Below are 24,239 nucleotides of genomic sequence, written 5' to 3'. Positions count from 1 at the left end.
ATGTGGAGCTGCTCCATGCACAGGAATGGGCCAGGATTCTCCTCTTGGCCACCCTGGATGGGACTCCAAACCCTGATCCACACAGAATTTCCATGTCCTGCTACCTTTCCCTGCAATTCCAGCTCCAATCCCTCCTCCAGGAGCTTCCCAAGCCAAGCTCAGCCTTGTCCATTCCCATGGGATTAAAACCTCAGGGATCTCAGACCAGAACCAGGGATGGGGCAGGAATTGGGATCCAAACCCTCCCTCCTGTGGCTCACAGGCCAAATTCAGCCCAGCCTGGTAATGACCTAAACCTACACAATCTCCAGCAGCAAGCAGAGCTCAGCACACCACAATTTTTGGGATGTGGAGCTGCTCCATGCACAGGAATGGGCCAGGATTCTCCTCTTGGCCACCCTGGATGGGACTCAACCCTGATCCACACAGAATTTCCATGTCCTGCTACCTTTCCCTGCAATTCCAGCTCCAATCCCTCCTCCAGGAGCTTCCCAAGCCAAGCTCAGCCTTGTCCCTGCCCATGGGATTAAAACCCCAGGGATCTCAGCCCAGAACCAGGGATGGGGCAGGAATTGGGATCCAAACCCTCCCTCCTGTGGCTCACAGGCCAAATTCAGCCCAGCCTGGTAATGACCTAAACCTACACAATCTCCAGCAGCAAGCAGAGCTCAGCACACCACAGGTTTTTTGGCATGTGGAGCTGCTCCATGCACAGGAATGGGCCAGGGTTCTCCTCTTGGCCACCCTGGATGGGACCCCAAACCCTGATCCACACAGAATTTCCATGTCCTGTTACTCCTCCCTGCAATTCCACCTCCAGGAGCTTCCCAAGCCAAGCTCAGGCTGTTCCTGCCCATGGGATTAAAACCTCAGGGATCTCAGCCCAGAAGCAGGGATGGGGCAGAAATTGGGATCCAAACCCTCCCTCCTGGGGCTCACAGGCCAAATTCAGCCCAGTCTGGGAATGACCTAAACCTACACAATCTCCAGCCACAACCAGAGTTCAGCAAGTCACAGGTTTTTTGGGATGTGGAGCTGCTCCATGCACAGGAATGGGCCAGGATTCTCCTCTTGGCCACCCTGGATGGGACTGAACCCTGATCCACACAGAATCTCCATGTCCTGTTACTCCTCCCTGCAATTCCACCTCCAATCCCTCCTCCAGGAGCTTCCCAAGCCAAGCTCAGGCTGTTCCTGCCCATGGCATTAAAACCTCAGGGATCTCAGCCCAGAACCAGGGATGGGGCAGGAATTGGGATCCAAACCCTCCCTCCTGTGGCTCACAGGCTGAATTCAGCCCAGCCTGGTAATGACCTAAAAAGCAGCTGATGTGTGGGTTTCTGTGACACCTGAGACAGGGATGGGCACGGAGCAAAGTCCTGCTGCCTGCTGAGGGAATTCAGGAGCCCCAAAATGGGAAATGTGGGCAATAACTCATACCTGTACCCCAAAGATCTGGTGCCTCCAGGAGCCCCAAAATGGGAAATGTGGGCAATATCTCACACCTGCATCCCAAGGATCTGCTGCCTCCTGGCTCCTTCAGGAGTCCCAAAATGGCAAATGTGGGCAATGTCTCACACCTGTACCCAAAGATCTGCTGCCTCCTGGTGCCTTCAGGAACCCCAAAATGGGAAATGTGGGCAATGTTTGACATCATCCAAAGTCCTGCTGCCTCCTGGGGGACTCCAGGAGCCCCAAAATGGGAATTGTGGGCAATGTCTCACACCTCACCCAAAGATCTGCTGCCTCCAGGAGCCCCAAAATGGGAAATGTGGGCAATATCTCACACCTCACCCAAAGATCTGCTGCCTCCAGGAGGCCCAAAATGGGAATTCTGGGCAATGTTTCACACCTGCACCCAAAAATCTTTTGCCTGCTGGGGACTTCAGGAGCCCCAAAATGGGAAATGTGGGCAATGTTTCACACCTGTACCCAAAGTCCTGCTGCCTCCTGGATCCTTCAGAAGCCCCAAAATGGGAAATGCTGGCAATAACTCACACCTCACCCCAAAGATCTGGTGCCTCCAGGAGCCCCAAAATGGGAAATGTGGGCAATATCTCATACCTGTACCCAAAGTCCTGCTGCCTCCTGGGTCCTTCAAGAGCCCCAAAATGGGAATTGTGGGCAATGTTTCACACCTGTACCCAAAGATCTGCTGCCTCCTGGTGCCTTCAGAAGGCCCAAAATGGGAAATGTGGGCAATAACTCACACCTGCACCCAAAAATCTGCTGCCTGCTGGGACTCCAGGAGACCCAAAATGGGAAATGCCGGCAATATCTCACACCTGTACCCAAAAATCTGCTGCCTCCTGGATCCTACAGGAGCCCCAAAATGGGAATTGTGGGCAATATCTCATACCACCCAAAAATCTGCTGCCTGCTGGTGCCTCCAGGAGCCCCAAAATGGGAAATGTGGGCAATGTTTGACATCATCCAAAGTCCTGCTGCCTCCTGGGGGACTTCAGGAGCCCCAAAATGGGAATTGTGGGCAATGTCTCATATGACCCAAAAATCTGCTGCCTCCTGGTGCCTTCAGAAGGCCCAAAATGGGAAATATGGGCAATACTTCACACCTGGACCCCAAGGATCTGCCCTGCTCCTGATCCTTCCTAGATCCTGGCAGGATTAGGGGAAAGTTCCCCTTTCAGGGTTTCTGTGCTGTTTGAAGCACCTTGGAAAAGAACACCAAAGCCTTCAGCAGCACAACCCCAGCTGCCCCTGGACATAAAACAGAACCTGCAGAGGATCATGGAGCTCTCCCACCCCAGGTTTCACCTCTGGAGCTTCCCAAGCCTGGAGAAAACTGGCAAGAGAAACTCACAAAATATCACAGGATACCTGAAATGCCTTAATGACACTGAACTTTGGGTGGCACCAGGGAAATTTGTGGCTCTGGAAGCCACCAAGAGCCACAGAGGACAATTAAAGAACTCAGTGGTTACTGAGCTGAAAAAAAAAAAAACCCAAAACTCTTTTTAAAGCCCCATTAATGCATCTAGAACTCTTTAAAAAACCCAATAAATGCATCTAAAACTCTTTACAGAACCCCACTTCTGCATCTCCTGAGGCTGCAGAATCCTGCACAGCCACACCAGGAAGGAAAGCCCTGCAAAAAGCTGAAATCCAAAAAGAAACAAACGCCACCAAACTCAACATTTGTCAGCACAGGATTAAAATTTGCCTCTGCCAAGACAGAGGTGCTGGTTCAGGCTCAGAGCAGGAAGTTCATGTGGGATTTTGGGGTGGAAAGGACCTTAAATAGATGATCTGATTCCCACAGCTTGCCCAGACCAGGTTTGCTGTGCTGTAACACAAACTCTCCTCACACACAACTCACACTTATCCAACCAATTCCAGATAAAAATTAACGGAAAAAAATCCCCAAAGCCACATTGGGAAGAGGCACCAGGGCTCTCTCAGCACTCTGCCACCACAGAATCCCTGCACAAACCCATTTCTTGCTGCATTTAAACAAGTGAAACAGCCAAATCTTTGCTTACCCCTCACTCTTTTCCAAGAAATGCTGCTGAAGGGAGGAAAAATTCTGATTTTTTTCATGAGAAACGACATTGGAAAAGCTGTGGCAGTTTGGGACCAGAGCTGAGGAGGATCTGACCCTCTGGGACACACCAGAGACCCAAACACAGCCCTGTCCTCCACCATCTATCCTTAAATGTGCAAAATTGGGTTTAGCACCAGGATGTGCAGATGTGCAAATACAGGTCAGCCAATTTCTAGGTCTCAGAGCAAAAGCAAAAGTTGTGACAAACCCTGAAATGCAAAATGGGGCCCACTGGGGGCACATTATTGCTCACCAGCTCATTTCAGGGCATCTTTTGTCTCATCTGGCAAGGCTCAAATCTCGATTTTATTCTTGATTTTACTTGACCAGTGACTCAAGCAGGGCTCACAGCTGAACTGTGAATTTGCTAAAATTATGTGGGAATATTTCTCAATCCTGCCAAACTGGGGTCTGAGGCATTCCCATCCCTGTCACTGCTGGTTTGGGCTTTTCTCCCCACTGCTTTTGCCCCTGCCCAGTTTGCAGAAATTTGTGATTTTCTGGGCAATTTTTGCACCAAATCAGACAAGCACCTAAAAGATTTTTGCTCCAAACTGGGCAAGCATTTAAAAGAGAATTAAACTCCCTTTTCATGGCAACACCAAACCAACCATGGAGTAAAAAAACCGGTGGATTCTGAGTAACCTGCAGCTTCCTCAGCAGTTGTGAGCGTGACAAAATGTGTTTGACTCCCAGAGCCTGGGGCTGGGAAAAGCTGTGGAGCAGCTCCAGGGGGAGCAGGGTGAGTTAACACCTCCTCACATTCCTTCCCTTTCAAGGAACTCTGCCTCTGATTTACCAGCATCTGATTTCGGACATCCCAACTTTTCAACCCAGCACATTCTCCTGCAGGATCGGAGCTTTCCCCAATATCCAGGCACGGATTCCTCCCCTGAGCCACGGGGATTAAATTACCAAAGGTGTTAAACAAAGCACCTTCATTCCCACCGCTTCCCTCTATTCCACACCGACACAGCCGCCAAAGAAAAAAAAAATATAAACAAAAAGTAGGAGGTGGCTTCAGGAGCAGCAAGGAATAAATCAGGGTAAGCACGCTGAGGCACCTCAGAGATGGGACATTCCCAGAGAGCTGCTGCACTCCCAAAAGGATTCTTCCTTTATTTCAGCCCCCTTCACCCTGGAATTGAGGATTTCCAAGCAAGGCCATCCCCAAAATTAGTGAAATTAGATGTCTTCCTAACCAAACAAAGCCCCTGAAGAGATCTGACATTCCCAGGATGACTGCTGGAAGAATTGGTCCTTTATTTCAGCCCCCTTGACCCTGGAATTGAGGATTCCCAAGCAAGGCCATCCCCAAAATTAGCAAAAATCAGCCCTTGATGTCTTCTTACCCAAACACAGCCCCTGCAGAGATCTGACATTCCCAGGATAACTGCTGGAATGATTATTCCTTTATTTCAGCCCTGTAGATTTTGGAATTGATGATTCCCAAGCAAGGCCATTGCCAAAATTAGTGAAAATCAGTCCCTGATGTCTCCTTACCCAAACACAGCCCCTGAAGAGATCTGACAATCTCAGGATAACTGCTGCACTCCTGGAAGGATTCTTCCTTATTATCCCTTCATTTCAAGCCTGCAGACTTTGGAATTGAGGATTCCCAAGCAAGGCTGTCCTGGTTTGAGAGGAAGTGAGGTTTTTTTGGATGCTGTGGTCAAACCAAAACTAGTGAAAATCAGTCCCTGATTTTTATCCAAAGCCCCTGCACAGATCTGACATTCCCAGATAACTGCTGGAATGATTGTTCCTTTATTTCAGCCCTGTAGACTTTGGAATTGAGGATTCCCAAAACTAGCAAAAATCAATCCCTGACTGTCTCCTTACTCAAACACAGCCCCTGCAGAGATGTGACATTCCGGGATCTGGAAGGATTGTTCCTTTACTTCAGCCCTGTAGATTTTGGAATTGATGATTCCCAAGCAAGGCCACTTCCAAAATTAGCAAAAATCAGCCCCTGATGTCTCCTTACTCAAACACAGCCCCTGCAGAGATCTGACATTCCCAGGATAACTGCTGGAATGATTGTTCCTTTACTTCAGCCCTGTAGATTTTGGAATTGATGATTCCCAAGCAAGGCCATCCCCAAAATTAGTGAAAATCAATTCCTGACTGTCTCCTTACCCAAACCCAGCCCCTGAAGAGATCTGACATTCCCAGATAGCTGCTGCACTCCTGGAAGGATTTTTCCTTATTATTCCTTCATTTCAACCCTGTAGATTTTGGAATTGAGGATTCCCAAGCAAGGCCATTGCCAAACCTAGCAAAAATCAGCCCCTGACTGTCTCCTTACCCAAACACAGCCCCTGCAGAGATCTGACATTCCCAGGATAACTGCTGGAATGATTGTTCCTTTATTTCAGCCCTGTAGACTTTGGAATTGAGGATTCCCAAAACTAGCAAAAATCACTCCCTGACTGTCTTCTTATCCAAACAAAATCCCTGCAAACACCTGACATTCCCAGATAACTGCTGCACTCCTGGAAGGATTATTCCTTCATTTCAGCCCCCCTGACTCTGGAATTGAGGATTCCCAAGCAAGGCCATCCCCAAAATTAGTGAAAATCAGCCCCTGATGTCTTCTTAAAAAACACAGCCCCTGCAGAGATCTGACATTCCAGGATATGGAAGGATTGATCCTTCATTTCAGCCCTGTAGATTTTGGAATTGATGATTCCCAAGCAAGGCCATTCCCAAACCAGCAAGAATCAGCCCCTGACTGTCTCCTGACCCAAACCCAGCCCCTGAAGAGATCTGACAATCTCTGAACTCCTGGAAGGATTCTTCCTTATTATTCCTTCATTTCAAGCCTGTGGACTTTGGAATTGAGGATTCCCAAGCAAGGCTGTCCTGGTTTGAGAGGAAGTGAGGTTTTTTTGGATGCTGTGGTCAAACCAAAACTAGTGAAAATCAGTCCCTGATTTTTATCCAAAGCCCCTGCACAGATCTGACATTCCCAGATAACTGCTGCACTCCATAAAGGATTGATCCTTCATTTCAGCCCACCTGACTCTGGAATTGAGGATTCCCAAGCAAGGCCATTCCCAAACCTAGCAAAAATCAATCCCTGACTGTCTCCTTACCCAAACACAGCCCCTGCAGAGATCTGACATTCCAGGATCTGGAAGGATTGATCCTTTATTTCAGCCCCCCTGACCCTGGAATTGAGGATTCCCAAGCAAGGCCACTTCCAAAATTAGTGAAAATCAGCCCTGATGTCTCCTTGCCCAAACCCAGCCCCTGCATCCTGACATTCCAGGATCTGGAAGGATTATTCCTTTATTTCAGCCCCCCTGACTCTGGAATTGAGGATTCCCAAGCAAGGCCATTGCCAAAACCAGCAAAAATCAGCCCCTGATGTCTCCTTACCCAAACACAGCCCCTGAAGAGATCTGACATTCCCAGATAACTGCTGCACTCCTGGAAGGATTTTTCCTTATTATTCCTTCATTTCAGCCCTGTAGACTTTGGAATTGAGGATTCCCAAGCAAGGCCATTCCCAAACCAGCAAAAATCAGCCCCTGACTGTCTCCTGACCCAAACCCAGCCCCTGCTGGTGCCCAGAGCTCAGCACACGGTGCCCTGGGCAGGATCCTGGCGCTGCTGAGCCACGGCACGGGCACGTCCTGCACACACCATGAGCTCAGCACCAAAGCAGCCGTGGCTTTGTGAGCTCTAAAACCTGCCTGGCTGCCTGGGAGAGCAGGGCCAGCCCTGCTGGCTCTGGGCAGCTCAGGGGGAAGGGCACTGACTCTCAGTTAATGGCAGCAGGCACAAGGAAAACAAAGAGTCAGGAGGAAGGAGAGGCTGAGGGAGCGGTGGGTTCTCCTGATGGAGCAGGGAGAAACCTCCCAACACTCCCAAAAAGGGAGGAAAACCAGGCAAATAAAAGGAGAATTTAAACAAAGGATGGATTAGAAAAGGGTTTTGCCTTTTGGGAGCAGCCAGGAACCAAAGGCAATTTTTGGGTTTCATTTCTCCCCAATTCCCTGTCACGCTCTCTCTGCCCGGGCTGTGTGGGGCTGCCAGGCCTGGCAGTGCCCCAGGCCAGGCTGGGTGGGGTGTGGGACACCCTGGCACGGTGGGAGGTGTCCCTGCCCATGGTTTGCCTGGGAACTGGATGATTTGAGGTCCTTCCCACACAAACACCTCATTCCTTCCCACACAAACACCTCACGATTCCACCTTCTGCTCTCCAGGGTCCCCTCAGGGCAGACCTGCTGACCGGAGTCACTGCTGCTGATGCCCACACAGACTCCCAATTTTGTGTTTTAAAAAGCCAAAAACTGCCCTGACAAATGCACCTGGAAGCTGAACTGGCCCTCTCAAACCAAAGAGAGATCTGGCTCCACAGCACTCCCACTCCACTGGGCAAGGCTCAAAGGAGCAGCTCCATTCCCCACAACCAATAACTCCTAAACCACGGCCATGCTGCTGATCCAAGAGCTTCAAGCCCAGCTTTAAACAACATTTTGATTTACAAACTCCTTTAAGAGCAAAATCACTCCCAAGCTCTGCTCAGACAAGGCAGGGACGTGTTCTCATGCAGCTTTTCCAGGCACAAGGAAAACAAAGTGTCAGGAGGAAGGAGAGGCTGAGGGAGCGGTGGGGTCTCCTGATGGAGCAGGGAGAAACCTCCCAACACTCCCAAAAAGGGAGGAAAACCAGGGAAATAAAAGGAGAATTTAAACAAAGGATGGATTAGAAAAGGGTTTTGCCTTTTGGGAGCAGCCAGGAACCAAAGGCAATTTTTGGGTTTCATTTCTCCCCAGTTCCCTGTCACGCTCTCTCTGCCCAGGCTGTGTGGGGCTGCCAGGCCTGGCAGTGCCCCAGGCCAGGCTGGGTGGGGTGTGGGACACCCTGGCACGGTGGGAGGTGTCCCTGCCCATGGTTTGCCTGGGAACTGGATGATTTGAGGTCCTTCCCACACAAACACCTCATTCCTTCCCACACAAACACCTCACGATTCCACCTTCTGTTCCTCCAGGTTCCCCTCAGGGCACACCTGCTGACAGGAGTCGACATGGACTGCTGCTGATGCCCACACAGACTCCCAATTTTGTGTTTTAAAGAGCCAAAAACTGCCCTGACAAATGCACCTGAAAGCTGAAATGGCCCTCTCAAACCAAAGAGAGATCTGGCTCCACAGCACTCCCACTCCACTGGGCAAGGCTCAAAGGAGCAGCTCCATCCCCACAACCAATAACTCCTAAACCACGGCCATGCTGCTGATCCAAGAGCTTCAAGCCCAGCTTTAAACAACATTTTGATTTAGAAACTCCTTTAAGAGCAAAATCACTTCCAATCCCTGCTCAGACAAGGCAGGGACGTGTTCTCATGCAGCTTTTCCTGGGTGTCTCCTCAGAGCAGGCCTGGGCCTGCCAGCACCAGCACTAAACAAAGCTCACAGCCCACAAAAAATAAAAAAAAAAAAATAAAACTGCCAGCGTGGTTAAGTTAATAATTTATCAATCTTTTCAACTTTGCATCCATTAATCTGCCACGGTGGAGGTTAATCCAGGACACTCAGGCTCAGTGTCACACACTGGTTTTTACTCTTTCAGGGGTTATGCTTGGGAAATTGTGTAAAGAGCTGATCCTACCCTAATTTAAAATATAAAATCCCATATTTTACAGCCAGCCAGGATTTGTCCCTGGTGCTAACACAGCCAGGCTCACCTTCCCATGCCATTCCTGGCTCCTCCTCTCCCAATCCCAGCTCCTGCACCCACAGCCCATCCCAAAGCAGGATTTAGCAAAATCCCCCAGCAGTGCCCACAACCTGGGCTGTGACACTGAGAGGGCAGCCAGCACCTGCACAGCTCTCACTGCCACCCCTGCTCAAAGCCAGCTAAAACCCCCTGGAATTTGGCAAATAATGCAAAATTTATGAATAATTATTTTTGAATAATCAACTGGCAGCTTTGAACCTCAGCCACTCACAGGGAATGACACAAAACCTCTGGGGTGAAGCTCCTCTAAAAGGCAGCAACTGTCACCAATGTAGACTTTGAAAACATCACCAAATTCCAAACATTTTCAAGTAAATAACACCAAAAACCCCCAAACAATTAAAGCCAGAGATTACAAAACCTTTCAGAATTACCCACTCTATTTGTACAACCCTTCGTAAAAAAAAAAAATATTTTCTGCTGTTTTCTTGTAGTGATTCCAAGGAAAGCAAGCACGGGGAAATGCAGCAATTTCTGGAAAGCAGCATCTGACCCTGAGCAAAAGCAACCCAAAAATGGCTCTGCCCTTGCTGGGGCTGAGTCAGGAATATCTGGGAGCCTCCATCACCTCTGGATGTGCATCATGGATGGTGCAGGATGCCAGCCCTGCTCTGTCAGTCCCAATTCAAAGGGATTCAAGGTCAGACCAGCAGCTCAGTTTGCAGATGATCCACAAATGATCCACAAATGATCCACAAATGATCCACAAAGGATCCACAAAGGATCCACAAAGGATCCATAAATGATCCACGAATGATCCACAAATGAACAACAAATGATCCACCAATGATCCATAAATGATCCACAAATGATTCACAAATGATTCACCAATGATCCACGAATGATCCACGAATGATCCACAAACTATCCACAAATTATCCACAAAGGATCCACAAAGGATCCACAAATGATCCACAAATGATCCACAAATGATCCATAAATGATCCACGAATGATCCACAAATGATCCACGAATGATCCACAAAGGATCCACAAAGGATCCACGAATGATCCACAAAGGATCCACAAAGGATCCACAAAGGATCCACAAAGGATCCACAAAGGATCCACAAAGGATCCACAAAGGATCCACGAATGATCCACAAAGGATCCACAAAGGATCCACAAAGGATCCACAAAGGATCCACAAAGGATCCACTCCTCCTGTGATGTGCAAACCTCCTGCCAAGTGATTTGGGAATGATTTGGGAGTGATTTGGGAGTGATTTGGGAGTGATTTGGGAGTGATTTGGGAATGATTTGGGAGTGATTTGGGAATGAGGAGTGATTTGGGAGTGATTTGGGAGTGATTTGGGAGTGATTTGGGAGTGATTTGGGAGTGATCTGGGAGTGATCTGGGAATGATTTGGGAGTGATTTGGGAGTGATTCGGGAATGATTTGGGAATGAGGAATGATTTGGGAGTGATTTGGGAGTGATTTGGGAGTGATTTGGGAATGATTTGGGAATGATTTGGGAGTGATTTGGGAATGATTTGGGAATGATTTGGGAATGATTTGGGAGTGATTTGGGAGTGATTTGGGAGTGATTTGGGAGTGATTTGGGAATGATTTGGGAGTGATTTGGGAATGATTTGGGAATGATTTGGGAGTGATTTGGGAAATGATTTGGAAAATGATTTGGGAGTGATTTGGGAATGATTTGGGAGTGATTTGGGAATGATTTGGGAGTGATTTGGGAGTGATTTGGGAGTGATTTGGGAATGATTTGGGAGTGATTTGGGAGTGATTTGGGAGTGATTTGGGAATGTTTGGAATGAATTTGGGAGTGATTGGGAGTGATTCTGGGAATGATTTGGGAGTGATTTGGGAGTGATTTGGGAATGAGGAATGATTTGGGAGTGATTTGGGAGTGATTTGGGAATGATTTGGGAGTGATTTGGGAGTGATTTGGGAGCGATTTGGGAGTGATTTGGGAGTGATTTGGGAATGATTTGGGAGTGATCTGGGCTCTCCTGGAAGGCTGCAGCAATCTGCTCCAGGGAATCAGTGAAGTGATTTAAGATTACAGGATGGCTCTTGGAAACTGCAAAATAAAGCAGCGGCCAAGCCCTGGATCCAGGACCAACCCTACCATTACTGGGTACACAAGAAGCAGCAAATCGCTGTTTTCCAAGAGATTAAATCCACCCTGAACCTCAGGCTGATCTTTAGGGAAGCTGAGATGTGAAAAGATGGGGAGTGAGGATGAGGAGGGGATGAGTGTCCCAGACATCTTTTATGGAAAATCCTTTCCTTAGGATATTTTCTCCTGAGAAGCTGAGAACAAAATGCAAACATTGATTATCTGCTGCAGCTGGGATTGCACCTGTTGCATTCCACAGCAGCAGATAACCATGGTTTACATTTGTAAAGCCACAGCTCCTCAGAAAGGAGAAAAATCCCAAAAAAGGACGTTTCACAAAAGATGTCTGTGACAACAGACACCAGCAGTCTTTTTGCACAAAGTTAGGATCTGTCTTGCAAAGGTTCAAAGATCTCAAATGCTGGGGACTTGATTCTAAATCAGTATGGAAAAATATCAATATCTTACTGATATTCTACACAAAGATACTTCTCACAGTGGGTCACAAATACAATCAGTACTGTAACCAGAGGCATTTTTCAATTAGGGATCAGTTTATAAACAAAGGACTTCATGTCCTTTCCTACATTTTTAATTTCTTTACTCATAATTGTCCATGACAATTAAATGTGAAAAATCCCTTTTCGCTTGTGTTGAACTCTTAGAACCAATGAATTGTATGGTTTAATCATTCCACAGGCCAATGACATATGGAGAAAACTTGGTATTTTATCTGTGTCCTCCATTCTGTATTTCCTATCACATCCCTAATTTTTCTTCTATCTTGATAATGGGAGAAATTCTGGACCTATCCCAGCATTTTTAATAAGACAATGCTAGTAAATGACTGTACCTTTTGACTTCTTTCTTCTCTATACATAAAAAGGAAGATAAAAAATAGGACAATTTGAATTTTATAACTGTGATTGGGCTCATGTGGTTGTTTCTAATTAAGCAGAAGGATAATGAATTTATCATGGGGTGAAAAAGGAGATTTTGGGGTTTCTGGTATTTCCTGGAAGGAAACAAAGAGGGGAAAAGTCTGACAAGGCTTGAAATTTAGGAATAAAACCCAAGGAAACAAAGAGAGGAAAAGTTTATCAAGACTTGAAATTTAGGGGAAAAGAAGAAAACAAAGAAAGGAAAAGTCTATCAAGACTTGCAGTTTAGGAATATAACCCAAGGAAATAAAGAGGGGAAAAGTCAAAGAAACATCTAAAAAAGTCTATCAAGACTTGCAGTTTAGGAATAAAATCTGAGGAAACAAAGAGGGGGAAATTCTATCAAGACTTGAAATTTAGGGGAAAAAAAGAAGAAAATAAAGAAGGGAAAAGTCTGTCAAGGCTTTCAGTCTGGGAGTGAAACCTAGAATAAATAATAAATAAATGTTTCCTAGAATAAAGAAACAAAGAGGGGAAAAGTCTACCAGGACGGAAACCAAAGAGGGGAAAAGTCTGTCAGGACTTGAAGTTTAGGAATAAAATCCAAGGAAACAAAGGGAGGAAAAGTTTATCAAGACTTGAAATTTAGGGGGAAAAAAAGAAGAAAATAAAGAGTGGGAAAGTTTGTCAAGGCTTGAAATTTAGGAATAAAACCCAAGGAAATAAAGAGGGGGAAAAGTCAAAGAAACATCTAAAAAAGTCTGTCAGGACTTGCAGTTTAGGAATAAAATCTGAGGAAACAAAGAGGGGGAAAGTCTGTCAGGACTTGAAATTTAGGGAGAAAAAAGAAGAAAATAAAGAAGGGGAAAGTCTGTCAAGGCTTTCAATCTGGGAGTGAAACCTAGAATAAATAATAAATAAATGTTTCCTAGAATAAGGAAACAAAGAGGGGAAAAGTCTGAAAAGGCTTGAAATTTAGGAATAAAACCCAAGGAAACAAAGAGAAGAAAAGTCTATCCAGACTTGAAATTTAGGGGAAAAAAAAGAAGAAAACAAAGAGGGGGAAAAAGTCTGTCAGGACTTGAAATTTAGGAATAAAACCCAAGGAAACAAAAGGGGGGAAAAGTCTGTCAAGACTTGAAATTTAGGGGAAAAAATAGAAGAAAATAAAGAAGGGAAAAGTCTGTCAAGGCTTTCAATCTGGGAGTGAAACCTAGAATAAATAATAAATAAATGTTTCCTAGAATAAAGAAACAAAGAGGGGAAAAGTCTGTCAGGACTTGAAATTTAGGGGAAAACAAAGAGGGGGGAAAAGTCTGTCAGGACTTGAAATTTAGGGGGAAAAAAGAAGAAAATAAAGAGGGTGAAAGTCTATCAGGACTTGCAGTTTAGGAATAAAACCCAAGGAAACAAAGAGGGGAAAAGTCTATCAAGACTTGAAATTTAGGGGGAAAAAAAGAAGAAAATAAAGAGTGGGAAAAGTCTGTCAAGGCTTTCAATCTGGGAGTGAAACCTAGAATAAATAATAAATAAATGTTTCCTAGAATAAGGAAACAAAGAGGGGAAAAGACTTTCTCCTTTTTCCCCCCTAAATTTCAAGTCTGGCCAGACTTTTCCCCCTCTTTGTTTTCCCCTAAATTTCAAGCCTTGATAGACTTTTCCTTTCTTTGTTTTCTTCTTTTTTTGCCCCTAAGTTTCAACTCTTGATAGACTTTTCCCCTCTTTGGTTTCTCCTAAACTTCAAGTCTTGATAGATTTTTCCTTTCTTTGTTTCCTTGGGTTTTATTCCTAAATTTCAAGCCTTGCCAGATTTTCCCCCTTTTTGTTTTCTTCTTTTTCCCCACTAAATTTCAAGTTTTGCCAGATTTTTCCCCTCTTTGTTTTCTTGTTATTTTTCCTCTAAATTTCAATGATGGACTTTCCCCCCTCTTTGTTTCCTGAGGTTTTATTCCTAAACTTCACGTTTCTATAGACTTTTCCCCCTTTTGTTTCCTTGGGTTTTATTCCTAAACTGCAAGTCCTGACAGACTTTTCCCCTCTTTGTTTCCTTATTCTAGGAAACATTTATTTATTATTTATTCTAGGTTTCACTCCTGGATTGAAAGCCTTGACAGACTTTCCCCCTCTTTATTTTCTTTTATTTTTTCCCCTAAATTTCAACTCTTGATAGACTTTTCCTCTCTTTGTTTCCTTGGGTTTTATTCCTAAATTTCAAGTCCTGACAGACTTTTCCCCTCTTTGTTTCTTTATTCTAGGAAACATTTATTTATTATTTATTCTAGGTTTCACTCCCAGATTGAGAGCCTTGCCAGACTTTTCCCCTGTTGGTTTTCTCTCCCCTTCCATGGGGGCAGAGCACAGGAATGGCTGTTGGGAAGGGAAGGTGCCTCTGAAATCCAAGGATTTTCTCCCTCAGCTCCCAAACTATCTGCTCCTCCAGGAACAGGAATTAAGGGTGAGTTTGAAGGAGAAATTAATTTTAAAACCCCAAAACATTAAAAAAAAACCAAAAAAACAAACCAATCATCATTTAATGCCAGCGCACAACGATGAGCAGAAGCTCACACACCGAGGGGACAGCAAGGAGATCACTGCACAGGGAATGTTTGTTTGCCTGAAATCCCCATTTCATTTTGGGGTTTTTAAAGAAAAGGCCTCTAGAATTTGTTTAATCAGCATTTAGTGCCTTAATGCCACCTCAGAATTGGGAATGAGGGAAGCATCATCCTGCCTGCCTGCATCACAACTCTGCTGTGAGTCTAGGGAATGAGCTGGGGAAATAATTAAAATTACCCCTATTTTTTATGATTTTAAGCAGGCACTAAGCAAATCCACATTTCCCAGTTTGAACTCCATGGTTAAACAGGTGCACTTGGCTTTCAGGCCTGCTCCAGGAGCCCCAGCTCCCAAATCCTCCCCATTCCAACTACAAAACAACAAAAGGAGAGGGAACTTCCAGCTCCAGCCAATTTTTTGGGAAAAAAACCCATCCAGCCACCAGCCAAGACTCTGAATTCTGCTCTAAAAGCAGCAAGATGATACCCTTGAAGATGTCATTTAGGCAACAAAGATTATTTATTTTCCTCCAGGTGGTTTGGTTTGGGCAGGGATTTATGGATTTCGAGCTCTCCTAAAGCCAGGCAGCGCCTCCCAAGCCACCTTTACCTGATTTGATTTATAAAGCACCACCTGTGACAGCATTTCTGGGAAAAGGGGGGGCTCCCACTTCTGGGAAGGGGCTGCTGCCACGTCTTTGTGCATTCTGAAGCATCACCACACCATTCCCCTCATCCCTGGAGACCTCATTAAAGCAGAGCCCCAGAAGCGGAGCAGAAAGAAGCTGTAGCGTGACATTGGCAAATTTACATTCAAAGTTTCCAGAAATATCCATGCTTTAAAACAAAAACAAAACAAAAAAACCCAAACAAAGCCCCACCAAACCCTACCAAAACAAGACATTCCAGTGCACACGCTCTTCCCTGGGGACAGGCCAAAGAGAACAAAGCCACGTGAGGCCGCGATTGCTCAACGCCGCTCTTGGAAGGTGTTCAAGCTCGACGAGAAGCGCCGTGTAAGCCCATAACCAGCAGAAAAGGGAATTTATCCCAAATGTAAACTCTGTCCTACCCTTTGCCTCCACGCAGCAAACACGGCCGGGGCAGTTTGGAGATTACAAAACGCTCTGCAGGTAAACTAAGGAGCTTTGGACCTTTATTCTCCTTGACTCAGGACGAGCCTAAAATTAGCAGGGAGTGCAACGCTCTGCGAGTTCCGCTCCCAAAGGCCGGCCCTGCAAACCGGGCAGGCTCACACAAAGCTGGCCACTATTTATAATTCCTTTCAGGCACAAAACACGGTGACACTTCCCTCTCCCAGCTCTGACGCTTAAAAATAGAGCTCGGGGGACTACAAGGCAGCCCAGCAGCGTTTCTCCACAAAAGGAGGAAAATAAATCAGCACGAAATAAACTGGCGGCCAAGGGGAAGCTGTGGGACAATGAGCCCCGGGGCTGGAAGGGGAAAGAGCCCGGGGCTTGGCGGGGATGGGGGTGTGCGGGGTGGGCCCCTCATGGGTGCAAACAACCGGGCAGGGGCACCCCCGAGCAGCCGCGGCCTCGCCCCGCCCCGGGCCCGGTTTCCGGGTAGTAACAGAGCAGCCAATCGGCGGAGTTGCGGAGCTCGAGGCCTTTTCCCTGCAAACACCGCTCCGGGGCTGGCACTGCCCCACAACCGGGGGGAACCACAAAGGGGAGCCCCCAGGGTGGGACATACACAGAGCGGCCTGGCCTGGAGCCACAGGCAGAACCCCACACACGTCCAGGCCGCGGGTGAGGCTGTGCCAGGGTGGGACATACACAGAGCGGCCTGGCCTGCACCCACAGGCAGAACCCCACACACGTCCAGGCCGCGGGTGAGGCTGTCCCAGGGTGGGACTCCAGGCCGCGGGTGAGGCTGTCCCAGGGTGGGACATACACAGAGCGGCCTGGCCTGGAGCCACAGGCAGAACCCCACACACGTCCAGGCCGCGGGTGAGGCTGTGCCAGGGTGGGACATACACAGAGCGGCCTGGTTTGCAGCCACAGGCAGAACCCCCCAACGTCCAGGCCGCGGGTGAGGCTGTCCTAGGGTGGGACATACACAGAGCGGCCTGGCCTGCAGCCACAGGCAGAACCCCCCACACGTCCAGGCCGCGGGTGAGGCTGTGCCAGGGTGGGACATAGAGCGGCCTGGCCTGCAGCCACAGGCAGAACCCCCCACACGTCCAGGCCGCGGGTGAGGCTGTGCCAGGGTGGGACATACACAGAGCGGATGGCCTGCAGCCACAAGGCAGAACCCCACACACGTCCAGGCCGCGGGTGAGGCTGTGCCAGGGTGGGACTCCAGGCCGCGGGTGAGGCTGTGCCAGGGTGGGACATACACAGAGCGGCCTGGCCTGCAGCCACAGGCAGAACCCCACACACGTCCAGGCCGCGGGTGAGGCTGTGCCAGGGTGGGACATACACAGAGCGGCCTGGCCTGGAGCCACAGGCAGAACCCCACACACGTCCAGGCCGCGGGTGAGGCTGTGCCAGGGTGGGACATACACAGAGCGGCCTGGCCTGGAGCCACAGGCAGAACCCCCCACACACGTCCAGGCCGCGGGTGAGCAGGCTCGGAGGTTTTGGGGAGCACGGAGCCTTCCTGCTCTGAAAGGTCACAGTCACCCCTTTTGGAGCCCCCCAAAAGGGAGAGGAGGGATTTTGTGGCTCTCTTTTCCCAGCCTGAGCAGCACAAACCCGGCCTGGAGGGAGACAATGAGTGCCGGGCAGTTGGATGGTTAAACATCGGCTGCGCACATTCCCGCAGAGCTCTGCCCTCCCTGAGCCCCGCCGAGAGCGAGCAGGCACCTCTCCCCTTCCCTCCTCACAAAGAGGCAGCCACAAAAGGACACGGACGTGGCAGGATTGAAAATAGGAGCCATAAAAAGGCCTCGCTCGGCTCCTAAACCTGTCAGAGCAGGAGAAGGCAGGGGTGTTGTTCACCCTGCCCGTGCCCCCTCCCTACTGGCAAAGGTAGCCATAAATCCATACTAATATTCTCCTTTGGATGAAAAGGGAAACTGTAATGAAAATGGCAGCAAAAAGGGGGGGCTAAAAAAAAACCCCTCCACAGCAACAAAACCCTGAAAGCCCCAGGAGGAGATGCCCTCAAGCACATTCCTTCAGTCCTCCCCTGGCCAGCAGCGAGCCCCTCCGTGCCTCAGAGCAGAGCCTGATTCCAGAGGGGGAGATTCCCCAGGGAACTGCCGGGGCCTAGCGAGCTGCTCACCCCGAGCGAGGCGAGCCAGGCAGACAAACAAAAAAGGCCGGGGAGGGAGGGAGCGAGGGAGGGAGGAGTGCTGAGGAGTCATCTGACACATCCAACTTCCTAAGTTTGTTGTCCGCAGGAGACCGACTGCTCTAACCCTCACCCCTCGCAAAACAAGGAAAGCAGGGCCGACAACACGAGCTTTGCTTTTGGGAAAGCCATCGGGGTTCCTTTTGTCAGGGGGCACAAAGAGCGGGGCACAAAGTGCCCAGCCCCGAGAGGGATCCCGGATATTCGGGGCTTTCTACCTACCCAGCTCCTAGAAACACACAGCAAAGGCACTCCGCAGGGGAAAACCTGCTCTTTGTCCTCCAAAATGCTGCGATCGCTGGAGAAGCCGGCAAGGAACCGAACAAAAAAGGAAAGAAAAAAAAAAAAAAAAAGAAAAGAAAAGAAAGAGAGGGGGAGGGGAAAGGGAAGCAGAGCAGCAGCCGAGCAGGTCGGGCCTCGGCCCCTCTCTCCAGGGTATCCCCAAGAAAGGTTTAGAAAGGTTTTCCCCCCTGGCCCAACAGCTGGAACTGCCGACCCTCCTCCCGGTGCGATCCAGCATCGATCGCAATTGGCGGAGTCTGACATGTGTGTAACTTTAAACCCCCGGATAAAAATAGCTCCGATTCGAGCACCATCAGGACTCATTTCCTATTTGCTTCAAAACAGGGCGAAAAATACACCGAGAGCGGCTTTGTGGGGAGCAAGGCGCTGCGAGAACGTCAGACAAGTTTCCTTCGATAAGCCACAAACAGGAGCGCTGCTGCTCCTCCCTCCCCCCTCCCTTTCCAAAAAAACACCACCAAATCCAGATAAGTTTGTTTATCTCTCTCTGGGAACTAAATCAGACCCGTTTCTCGACCCCTCGAGAGCAGCAGGGCAGAGCCAGCAGCCCCGAGTCCTGCTGAGAGAGGTCGGGCACGTTCAGGAGACAAATCCGAGAAACATTTCATCCACTCTTGTCATTGCTACCCTTTCCCGGCTCGCACCGCCACCTTGTAAACAAAAACTATTAATAAAACAATCCCAGAACCGAATTCCCAATGGTATTTTTCAACGCCACCCACTCTCCAGACAGAGAGAAAAAAGGGATTCACCGCCCCGTAAAGGGCCAGGAATAAAAACAAGGAGGAAAAATATAAACAGATCTATGTAGGAAGAAGGGGAAAAATAAAAAGTAATAAAGCCTAACCAAACCTGGAGGGTTACATAAACCTCTTGGGAGACGGGCTCGGGCCCTGATGCCCTTCACCCACCCCTGGGTCTGCTGAGCCAGACCCCGAGGGACCCCCCCCCGTCCTCCCCAAAAAATCAAATCCCTAAGCCGGCACCAGAAGCTTCATGAACTGCGGGGTGAGATGGAGGAATAAATAATAATAATAATAACCCCCACAAAAGCCTTTCTTTGGGCTGTGGCTGCTGGAACTGCTCTCCCCCTCCTGGCCCTCCCCAGGGCAGGCGAGGGGGGTTCGGGGCACCCAGATTGGGGGGGCACCACCGAGAGGGGTCCGCAGAGACACCCCCAGCGCCGCCTCTCACGCCACAGAGGGGATAAACCCCCCAAAATACGGCACAAGGGGGGGGTCAGGCCTCCCCTGGCGAGGGGGAGAGGGCAGATCCGACCCCAGCTCCGGGAGCGGCCGCGGGGCTGCGAATGGAGGGGTTTGGGGGCGACCCCAGCGGGGTCCCCGGTGCCCCCCGCCCTCCCACCCTCTGCAGGCCCGGCCCTGGGGGGGGGAGGGCAATCCTGGTCCCCCGTGGGCCCGGGGAGGGGGCACGGCAAGGATACAGCTTGACCACGTCGGTGTCCATCCGCCTCTTGCCCGGGCTGGGGGACGACATGGTGGCCGCGGCCGCCCCCGGGGCTCCGGGCGGGCTGTCAGCGCCGCCGCCGCCGCGGGCCGGGGCCGCCCGGCGCCGAGCGGAACGGAGTAACGCCTGGCCGCGAGGCGCTGGGAGCCGCCGCTGTCGCTGCCGCCGCCGCTGCTGTCGCCGCTGTCGTCGCTGTCGCCGACAGGGCCCCCCCGCGCCGCTCGCGCTCCCTCAGCCGCTCCGGCCGCCTCTGCCCCAGCCTCTCTCTGGACCCCTGACGTCACCCGCGGTGACGTCACCGCCCCGCGGCGCTGCCATTGGCCGCGCCCTAACGCTCCGCCGGCCCCGAGGCACGCCGGGAGTTGTAGTTCTGAGCGGGGAGGGGAATGACGGATGGGTCCCGGGTTCGAGGCCCCGCTGGGGCCGCAAACTCCAGTTCCTCCTTTTCCAAGGATTCCCGAATTCCCCAGGCTCCCGATATTCCCCATGGACTGTGACACTCCTCTCATTCCCCCGTTTCCATTTTGCCTGTTCCCACCACGGCCAGGGAACCCCCTGATAAAATACAGGGTGCGCCTATGTCAGGGCCTTGCAATTCCCCATGGCTCCCCCATTCCCACTCCTTTTCCACAATTCCCCACAGCTCCCCCTGTTCCCAGTATCTCCCTTGTTCCCCGTGGATTCTGGAACAAAAAACCCCCTTATTCCCCGATTTCCTATCCCCAAGGGGGTCAGGGAACTACCCCACAGAATATGGGGTTTATGCATCCAGAATATGGAGTTTGCCCATATGGAATATGGGGTTTGCCCATCCAGAATATGGGGTTTGCCCACACAGAATATGGGATTTGCCCATCCAGATTATGGGGTTTGCCCACACAGCACATGGGTTGCTGACAATATGGGGTTTGCCCATCCAATATGGATTTGCCCACACAGATATGGGGTTTGCCCACACATATGGGTTTGCCCACACAGCATATAGTTTCCACGATGGTTGCCACCCGAATATGGGGTTTGCCCATCCAGATTATGGGATTTGCCCACACAGAATATGGGGTTTGCCCACACAGAATATGGGGTTTGCCCACACAGAATATGGGATTTGCCCACACAGAATATGGGATTTGCCCACACAGAATATGGGGTTTGCCCATCCAGAATATGGGATTTGCCCACACAGCATATGGGGTTTGCCTGTACAGAATATGGGGTTTGCCCATCCAGAATATGGGATTTGCCCTTGGCAATCCCATTCAATCCAGGCAGGAACGTGGCAGCTGGCCAGGCCCCAGAGCAGGAGTCACCACCCCGGATTTCCGCTGGGACATCACCAGAGCATTTCCCCGTGCCTCAGTTTCCCCAGCCGGATGATGACAGCACCAATGGGTGTCTCCCAAACTGATGGGATTCCTGTTTGGAACCTGCCCACCCCACATTCCTGACCCCGGCATCATCCCATAAATCTGCGCCGGTGCTTCCTCCCCCTGTGGGGAGGAGACACAGCCAAAGAATCCCAAAAAAGCTCCTCCTTTAATGCCCCAACACGCCCCGAGTTTGGCAGGGGCAGGAGGTGACATCACCTGAGGGGACTCACATCCACAGCCCACATTCCAGAGGGGAATTTGGGCAGGGAACAGGGCCCTGTTTGAGCAGAGCAGCTGGAAAACTTGGGCTAGAGGATCCTGTGTTTGCCAGGCCACAATATTCCCTGACTGGAGAACTGGACAGGGAAAAACAGGGATTTTCCCATCATTTCTTGGAATGCTTCTATCCCATCTGTGAAACAGCAGCTTTGAAACACCGCGGATTAATCCAGGATGTCAGGGACTACAGCAGCACCCTGATCCTTTTTGGAACACCTCAACCCTGCTCTTACAGCACCCAAGCCTTGGAATGGTTTGGGAAAATTCCTGAGGGAATTTTGGGGATCCTCTGAGCACTCTTCAGTCTGGAAATTGAGGATGGGAATATCATCCTGCCTGGATTGGGTACATCCCATGATTTGTGGGGTGGGATCAGAGATGGGGGAGCCAGAAAATCCATGGACAGGGAATGTAGGGAAGAGAGGGAGCCAAAGGGAACTCCTGGAAACCGATGGAAATGGGGAAAGCAGAGTTCCAGGCAGATGTGAGGAATGGGGAAAGCATGGGGGGCTGCTGGGAATGGAGGATCTGTGGGTCCAGGCAGCTGGAAAAGGGAATCCCATCCCAGGTAATTCCCAGCCCATCCTCGTCCCCTTGGATTTGGGGTATCCCCATTTCCACCCCAACTCCCAGCCCAGCAGGGCCCTGGGTGCAGCAGCCCCTCGTTAGGGCCCCTAATTAGGGAAAGGAAGGGAACCCCCCCAAATTGAGGCCCTGCTGCTTCCCATGGGATCCCAAAGCTGGATCCCAGGAGAAGCCCCCAGGTGGGCAGGAGCACCCCCAAGTTTGGGGGTTCAGGGAGGGCCAGGATCAGCCCTGAGCAAGGCAGCCACTGCATTGCCAGGCACAGGGTGGGAAACCCCAAAATCCCAAATCCCAAAATGCATCCAAGGCCATGAGACAGGTGAAACCTCAGAGATGGAGCTGGGGAAATGGAGGCAGGAGATGCTTTCCTCACAAAAACCCCCAAAAGGAATGACATATCCCACCCACAGCACACACCTGGAGGGAGGAGATCCAACTGGGCCAGCTTTTCTGTGGGATCCCAGCCCTTCCCAAAGCCCTTTCCCCAATATCCTCAGGGATGGAGATGACACCATTCCCTTCCCAGCAGCCCAGACTCATCTCTTCCCAGGTTTTGGGGATCCCACCCTCCCACCCAGGGGGATTCATCACCCCAAACTGGCCATGGAAAACCGAAATGTGGAGTGGGAAACAGGGAGGCAGTGGGATGTTGATCCCATAAGGAGCAGAATCCTGAGGGACACAGGAGCCACAGCAGGCCCTCACCTCCTCCCGCCCTGGCAAAAAGCACCACGCCAGCAGGAAGGAAAAAGAGAAAAACAACAAAAATGAAATGTTTATTCCCGCCTGGGGAGGTGACAACGTCCCCTGTCACCCCGCGGGCCCAGGCAGCCCTCAGAGGGACAGACAGACAGACACAGCAGCAGCGTGGGGAGGCTCCAGCAGGGCGGGCAGGGAGGGGATCCCAGCGAGGCTGGAGCTGCCTCGGGACACGGAGCTGTGGGCGTGTCCCTGTGGGCGTGTCCATGTGGGTGTGTCCCCGTGGGTGTGTCCCCGTGGGCGTGTCCCTGTGGGTGTGTCCCTGTGTGTGTGTCCCCGTGGGTGTGTCCCCATGCGTGTCTCTGTGTGTGTGTGTACCCGTGGGTGTGTCCCCGTGGACATGTCCCAGTGGGTGTGTCTTTGTATGTATGTCCCTGTGGGTGTGTCCATGAGGGTTTGTCCATGTGGGTTTGTCCATGAGGGTGTGTCCCCGTGGGCGTGTCCATGTGGGTTTGTCCATGAGGGCGTGTCCCGTGGGTGTGTCCCAGTGGGCGTGTCCCCACGGGTCTGTCCATGTGGGTGTTTCCCTCTGTGTGTGTGTCCCATGGGCGTGTCCCTGTGGGCGTGTGTGTGTCCCTGTGAGTGTGTCCATGTGGGCGTGTCCCCATGGGCGTGTCCCTGTGTGTGTACCCCTGTGTGTGTGTGTCCCTGTGTGTGTGTCCCCGTGGGTGTGTCCCTGTGTGTGTCCCTGTGGGTGTGTCCATGTGGGTGTGTCCATGTGGGCGTGTCCCTGTGTGTGTACCCCTGTGTGTGTGTGGGCGTGTCCCTGTGGGCGTGTCCCCGTGGGCGTGTCCCCACGGGTCTGTCCATGTGGGTGTGTCCCTGTGTGTGTGTCCCATGGGCGTGTCCCATGGGCGTGTCCCTGTGGGTGTGTCCCCGTGGGTGTGTGTGTCCCTGTGGGTGTGTCCCCGTGGGCGTGTCCCTGTGTGTGTACCCCTGTGTGTGTGTGTCCCTGTGAGTGTGTCCATGTGGGTGTGTCCCATGGGCGTGTCCCCGTGGGTGTGTCCCTGTGGGTGTGTCCCATGGGCGTGTCCCCGTGGGCGTGTCCCCACGGGTCTGTCCATGTGGGTGTGTCCCTGTGTGTGTCCATGTGGGCGTGTCCCTATGGGTGTGTCCATGTGTGTGTGTCCCTGTGGGTGTGTCCCCTTGGGTGTGTCCTCGTGGGCGTGTCCCTGTGTGCGTGTCCCCATGGGCGTGTCCCAGTGGGCGTGTCCCCACGGGCGTGTCCCTGTGTATGTACCCCTGTGGGTGTGTCCATGTGGGCGTGTCCCCGTGGATGGGTCCCATGGGCGTGTCCCCGTGGGCGTGTCCCAGTGGGCATGTCCCCACG

The 24,239-nt window shown here is 50.7% G+C and overlaps 1 protein-coding gene across 1 annotated transcript in view; it reads right to left on the bottom strand.

Annotated features, from left to right (window-relative positions):
• Positions 1-20,167, bottom strand: part of UBE2H (ubiquitin conjugating enzyme E2 H) — a 45,926-nt gene extending 25,759 nt beyond the window's left edge. Inside the window, exon 1 of the mRNA XM_064703112.1 lies at positions 19,897-20,167. Coding sequence (XP_064559182.1) covers positions 19,897-19,949 — 53 coding nt within the window. The 5' untranslated portion in view covers positions 19,950-20,167. The remainder of the gene's footprint in view (positions 1-19,896) is intronic.
• Positions 20,168-24,239: the final 4,072 nt, after the last annotated feature.

This window comes from Zonotrichia leucophrys, chromosome 1A (assembly GCF_028769735.1).
Source record: "Zonotrichia leucophrys gambelii isolate GWCS_2022_RI chromosome 1A, RI_Zleu_2.0, whole genome shotgun sequence".
Classification (NCBI taxonomy): Eukaryota; Metazoa; Chordata; class Aves; order Passeriformes; family Passerellidae; genus Zonotrichia; species Zonotrichia leucophrys.
This window is presented reverse-complemented; position numbering and strand designations above follow the sequence as displayed.